Source organism: Arachis ipaensis, chromosome B8 (genome assembly GCF_059453495.1).
Source record: "Arachis ipaensis isolate K30076 ecotype BB chromosome B8, ASM5945349v1, whole genome shotgun sequence".
In the NCBI taxonomy this organism is placed as follows: domain Eukaryota; kingdom Viridiplantae; phylum Streptophyta; class Magnoliopsida; order Fabales; family Fabaceae; genus Arachis; species Arachis ipaensis.
This window is the reverse complement of record NC_142443.1, coordinates 46,237,424-46,243,612: the sequence shown is the minus strand read 5'-3', so window position 1 is coordinate 46,243,612 and position 6,189 is coordinate 46,237,424. Positions and strand designations below refer to the sequence as shown.

The window sequence follows — 6,189 nt, the reverse complement described above, 5'->3', positions numbered from 1 at the left end:
CACCAATCAAATAAAAATACACTATACCCTAATTTAATGCTACTAATTAAAGTTAAGATTAATTTACTCTTTTAACCCTATTAATTCACATTATTCACACATTATTCAAAAATATTGTTCGTTACCTATACTTTTCTGTTTGTTTTTAGGGACAGGACATTGAAATAGAAATTCGGATATATAAATTTGTGTTTAAGGCTCAAAAGTGAATATTCTTTATTATTTTTAATTTTAAAAAATACAATGCATCAATAACAAATTCTGATTATCATATTTCAATAAATAACATATTACACCATTTAAATCGAGACAGTATTTGTTTGTAGAAAAGTCAAAATACTCAATAAAAATACAAATATAATCAATTTCGTTTTAGAAAAATCACATAAAAATGCTGTTTATTTTATTTTATACTAATATTTTATTCTATGCTTTTATTTATTAAATTTGCAAAGTTATAATACCAAATATAAATGTCATGGAAATGACAAGTCTACCCTCCTGTTAGCTTTGGTTCTTCACCCAAAAGTGAACCGAACACTTGAACAGTATCCATCACTTCGTGGCTTCTTACGCAACAACGCCATTCAAACTTTGTGATTACATTCAGGTAAACTAATTACACATTAACTGTTCAAAATTTTGGTTTGATTTTCTTATTGTATACATACATGTCTAATCTAAAACCCTCCTTCTTGATACTGATATCAAGTCACAAGGTAGACATTTTCGGAACCTAGAGGATTTGATACAGGGTTTTGCAATATGATAAGAATTAATGTCATTTTCATACTGATTTTCAAAGATTTCTTAGCTATAATTTCTTTATCTGTAATTTTTTTTGTCTATAATTTTTTCTCATTATAGTTTGTGGAGATGCTGCTTCATTTTATTTTTTCTTCCCTGGATCAGTACATTCCAATTTTTCGCTGTAATTGTTCTTCAAAAATTAGTATTGTGTAGAAGTATCCAATTTTACCTTGGATCTGTTGTTGTAAGTCTTCCCAAGTATTTATGTATTTTTTATGAAATTTTTATCATGGTTCTTATTTATGATTTTATTGAATTTCAAGGATATTCTGCAATCAGGGTGTAGGTATAGGGTTGTACTTTTGTAATATGATTGGAATATGCAGTTTCTATTTTCTTCTTTCAAGTTTTTTAAATTCTAGTAAATAAGTGGCCAAATTTTGGGCAGTAGAACTTCTGCTAGATCATATTGCTCAGTATTGCTTGTTTATTGGAAGAAAACTCAATAGTAGTTGAGCTGAAAATGATAATAATCATGAAATCTTAACCCGAGTTTAGTTAGTTGTTGTCTGGGTGAATGCTTGGGGGTTCAGACAATTTAAAATTCTCTTGCTTTTGGAACTTTTGTTTTTGAGATCAGTCTTCATAATATTGGCATGTAGACTTTTATATCTATGTGCAATGAAAGAACATTGCAAGTATGTTTCCAACTTCCAAGTAGTAGAATTTTGTGTATACTTTTGGGGCCTTTTAATTGATTGTCAATTATTTGTAGCTTAGCATTGCAACTTTGGGCAGTTCTGCCTGTATTAGTTTATCTTACATTGTGTTTGTTGGGTTTTAGTTTTACCTCCCTTCTTTATTGCCTCGTGATGAGGAAAAATCTGAAATAAATTATTAAATTGAGCTAGGGAAGCAATGGCATGGAGAGGACATCTTTCAAAGAACATAAGGGAGCTTAGGTTTTTGATGTGCCAGTCGTCGCCTGCAAGCTCACCTGCAAGGTTATATTTATATTCACTTTTTTTTTGGGGGAAAATATCACCGCTTTATTATTTACATATCTTAGTGTGATTTGATTACTTACATCTTATAGATAGGTGAGTATCAATTAATGTTGTTTTTTTCATTATCTTAGGACATTTGTGGAAAAGAACTATAAGGAACTCAAGACTTTGAACCCGAAATTGCCAATACTGATCCGTGAATGCAGTGGAGCGGAACCCCAACTATGGGCAAGATATGGTATCACCATCTAAGTCCCGTTCTTATCTGTTTAATCTGAATTTGTCACCATATTATTAATAAAAATTAATTTTGACTTTTAGAATAATATGTAACGTAGCAAGCATATCTAGGATGAAATGAATGAAAACAAATGAAACAGTAGAATCCACACTGAACAGCCTATTACAATTAGCAATGATCTTCATTGTTGCTGATTTCTTCCTTCCATATCATGGGAGACACAATTTTTAAGAATTTGATAGATCAGATGGATTGGATAGCAGCAGAACATTCCGGTGAATGAACTGCCTCCATTTAGTTGGCACTCATGTGGTCATTTCTCCTTGCGTCCCAATTTACGTATCTTATGATGCGTGGCCTACTTGATTAACTAGCTGTTGGTTTACTCAGCACTCTAGCTGAGTAAGCTCATTCCTGCAAACTGGTTCCCAAGTTGCAAAGTGCCCTCCTTCCTATCATTTGGACATAATGTATAACTACATTTGAGAGAGAATAATTTTATGGGGTGAGTTTTACATCTTTTAAAAACTGAGATGCTCTAATTTTTGGCAAACTGTTGATATAAAACAAAATAAATTTGCATCTTCCTAGTTGCAAAATCTATCCCTGTTATGAAATTATACATTTTTGCTCAAAGAAAAATACCATATAAACAATTGCTGAAAGAAAATACAATATTGTTTTCTTTTCTTAAATATTGATCAACAACTATAAATCCTTATCCACTATGTGGGTGTCAACTGCATGGATCAGACAGTGCAGTTACACCCTGTCATGAATCATATACGGAATCAGCTTATTTTTGCTCAGATTTTTTCCGATCACCTTATTCATAGTCTCTTTAGGTCTTTCTCTGTCCCTAACTAAGGTAGCTATCTCTCATCTTGTCTATCCTTTTGATGGGATGCTTTTCTAGTCTTTATATTTATACACTTGGAAAAGCCTTAAGTGAACAAGGTTTATATTTGGTAGGAGTCAAGAATCTTATGCAGGTTATGATTTCTTTTCTCTTTCTTTAGTATTTGCCTTGTTGATCTTCAACCTCTAGCGCTCTGTGATGTTGGAACACATTCTAGTGGCTCGTAGATACTTGTTCCAAAATAAAATTGATAATCTTAAAAAATTAGTAACATTGAAAGGCCTCCAAATATTGATTCCCTTTGCATCCTTTCAGCAATTTGATTAACAAATTTTTGCTGGGGTAAAAAATTTAAGATTACTCATTTGCAGTTTACTTTCACTGCCTTAGCCACTCATGTTCCATGTTTTCCCTACTAATGTTCCCACTTTCCCATTAACTACTCCATCTTTCTTTAGTTGCTTACTGCCTTTTATTCTCACCTCTCATTATTTCTTCTTCTTTCTTGCTATTGCATACTAAATTCTTGAAAATGTTTAATCGTACTAAAAGAAGACCATACACAAGGTGGTTAAAGGAGATTGATGTGTAAAAAGTCTCACTATAACTGTGATATAAGGCACAATGACATCATTTGATCCATCTAATTGACCCCACCTAGTGGATAAGACTTTGTTGTTGTTGTTGTTGTTGTTGTTGTTGTTGTTGTTGTACTAAAAGGGGATCTTGACAATAACATCCTAGTTGATATAATTACCATACATTGTCTCCTCGCATTCCACCAAATTGTGCACCACAAATAAGAACTAATGAAGAGTCTGACAATTCAATACAAAGACATCTTAATACCTTGTGTGAATAATAATAATAATAATAATAATAATAATAATAATAATAACTCAGAAACGGGATAAAGATAACAAATTCCTACCATTATTTACAGATTTTGGAGGACCTTGAAGAGTGCTTAAGGATTTCACTGACATAAAATGTGTATAAGAAATAAATCCACATATTTCACGTTAATTACACTGCATATTTACTGTCATGATATCTATCATTAGTGAGCCTTTGATACTTTCTTCTAATATGATTTTTTTAATTTTTTTTATTTTGAAATAATTATCTGCGTAGTTGAGTCCTCGTTTCTTTTGTAATTTGTTGCTTTATATTAGATTTTGGTGTTGAGAAAGGAATCAAACTGGAAGGCTTGTCGGAGGCACAGATCTCCAAGGCACTTGAAGATTTGGTGAAAGCTGGAGAATCCTTGAAAGCCTGATATTGCACCTTCTCAGCCATCTGAAATTGAATAATGCTCTCATGCTGCACTTCAAATTGATGATTGCATTTGTTTTTTAATAAGCTAGATGTATTCCCCCTTTAAAAGTGTAATGTTATCTGACTCAGTCTTTCTCTCTGTATCTTATAGTCATTTCAAGTATGATCCTGTTCTTGTCAGGGAAAAAAAGAAAAAAAAAAAAAGGTATCATCCTGTTAGGTTGATAGTCCTGGGTTCTGCATGTTGAGCACACCTGTGATGAGAGATTTATTAAGAACTCAGATTTAAATTTCATGTATTCATTTTGGACTGCATTGCCAAAGAATTTTGGTATTGATCAAATCAAATAATCTGGTGTAACAAGGCATGGACCAATTTATATTTTTGGGAAAAACATTCTAAATATTCGTAACTTTTTGTGCAAAATTTTAGTATTGCCTTAAGTCATTTTCTTAATGGTTCGTGTAAACTGCTTTATATTTTGTTTTCTTGGATTTTTCATTTTTCTCTGTTGGGACTTTTTGACTTGGTTATTTTTATTAACTAATTCCCCTAAACTCCTTCCAAAAAAATAAAAAGGTGGGGAGGGGGATAAAGGAAAAAAAATCAACTAATGTTTTTTTTTAAAAATATGAGAAAAATTATTCTTAAATATTTTTTATTAAATAGAAAATATTGTATTTTTTATTAATTAAAAAAATAATTCTCTGTTTATTATATTTTTTATATAAATGGTTTAGAATTTAAAATTTGAACTTTATAATTTATAAAAATATATTTAGTTAGATTTAAAAGTTTATATACTATTTGATAAGTGTTTTATTTGTACAGCCACATATTAAAATTTTTTAATATTAAAAAGACCTATCTTTCTTCAACTAATTGGGCAAACAATGGCAAAAAGAAAAACACAAGTTCGTCATTACATAACCAGCACCATTTTTCAACAATTCTATTTTGGATTTTATAATCACTCTTTCTTTTTTTTTTTCTATTTTAGGTGAAGTGTGGTTTCATAAACTAAAAAATTTTCTTTCAACTGATCGTATTCATATATTATTTTGTCAAAGTTGTTATTCTCGTCTATGACATTGCTTTTCATTTTTCATTTTTTTGTAAGCCTTCTAAGAATTTTTTTTTCTCTATTACTAGTCTAAAATATGTTATTTTCATAGCATTTAAGTTATTAAAAATGATTAAGAATTTCTCAAACATTTCATTAGCGCTTTCTCCTTTTTTCGTAAAAAAACATTTCATACTCTTTTCTTAATATATTAATCCTTATTTTCTTCAATTGTATTGTGCCTTTAGGTGTAATTTGAAATTTATTCCAAATTTTTTTTTCACATTTTGAAACTTTTTGAAATTTCTCAAAATTAATAGCACAGAATAGTATGTTGATTGTCTTTGCATTGAGCTCCACTTTTTTTCTTGTTCTTATCAGCCCACTTATTCTCTTTTTTATGAACCATATCTCCTTCGTTGTTTGTCTTCTTTGAAATGTCTGAAACATTCATGATTATCTTCTAATTGTCATAATTCACGAACTATACAAATATCTTTATTCTTTTCTTTTAATAGGTGCGGTTTTTGCTATTAAAGATGGAGGTTTTTTATTGGATTGCTCTTCGATAAATGTGTAAGTTACCACATTTGATTTCATGTTGGCCATTTTGATCTTTCATCCAAGTTGTTACACTGGATACTTGAGACTTTGTCTCTTAATACAAATTGAAATTTTTTAATAACCTAAAGAAGGGAGTTAAATTTATGACATCTTTTAAAAGAAATACTAAAACAGATTCGAGGATTTGTTACTACAGTATTTATTAAAATAATTTTGTAAAAGACAATTATTTTTATCTCATAACGACGATATAAAAGTTAGAGCATAGAAGAAGAGCTTGCATCACTATATATCCTAGTTCAACCACTTAATATAATGTGGTCTATATCCAGTCTCCACCATAACAATGATAGAATTTTTTTTATAATTTCAGAGAAATTACAATTACCAACTCCCTAAGATTCTTGTAATCCTAACAATTACACA

At 30.1% G+C, this 6,189-nt stretch overlaps 1 protein-coding gene across 4 annotated transcripts; it reads left to right on the top strand.

The window, feature by feature from the left end:
* The first annotated feature begins 535 nt into the window (after positions 1 to 535).
* Positions 536 to 4,545, top strand: LOC107613148 (NADH dehydrogenase [ubiquinone] 1 alpha subcomplex subunit 2). Of its 4 annotated transcripts, none has more exons than XM_088496730.1 (4): positions 536 to 610; positions 1,662 to 1,754; positions 1,889 to 1,995; positions 4,033 to 4,545. In XM_088496730.1, the coding sequence occupies exons 2-4, from the start codon at positions 1,669 to 1,671 to the stop codon at positions 4,134 to 4,136; spliced, it is 297 nt and encodes a 98-aa protein (XP_088352856.1). In that variant the 5' UTR covers positions 536 to 610; positions 1,662 to 1,668; the 3' UTR covers positions 4,137 to 4,545. The 4 variants fall into 4 exon arrangements, with proteins under 4 accessions (XP_088352856.1, XP_088352858.1, XP_088352859.1 ...); XM_088496732.1 differs by having other exon boundaries at positions 603 to 719; XM_088496733.1 differs by lacking the exon at positions 536 to 610 and adding an exon at positions 650 to 780.
* The last annotated feature ends 1,644 nt before the right edge of the window (positions 4,546 to 6,189 follow it).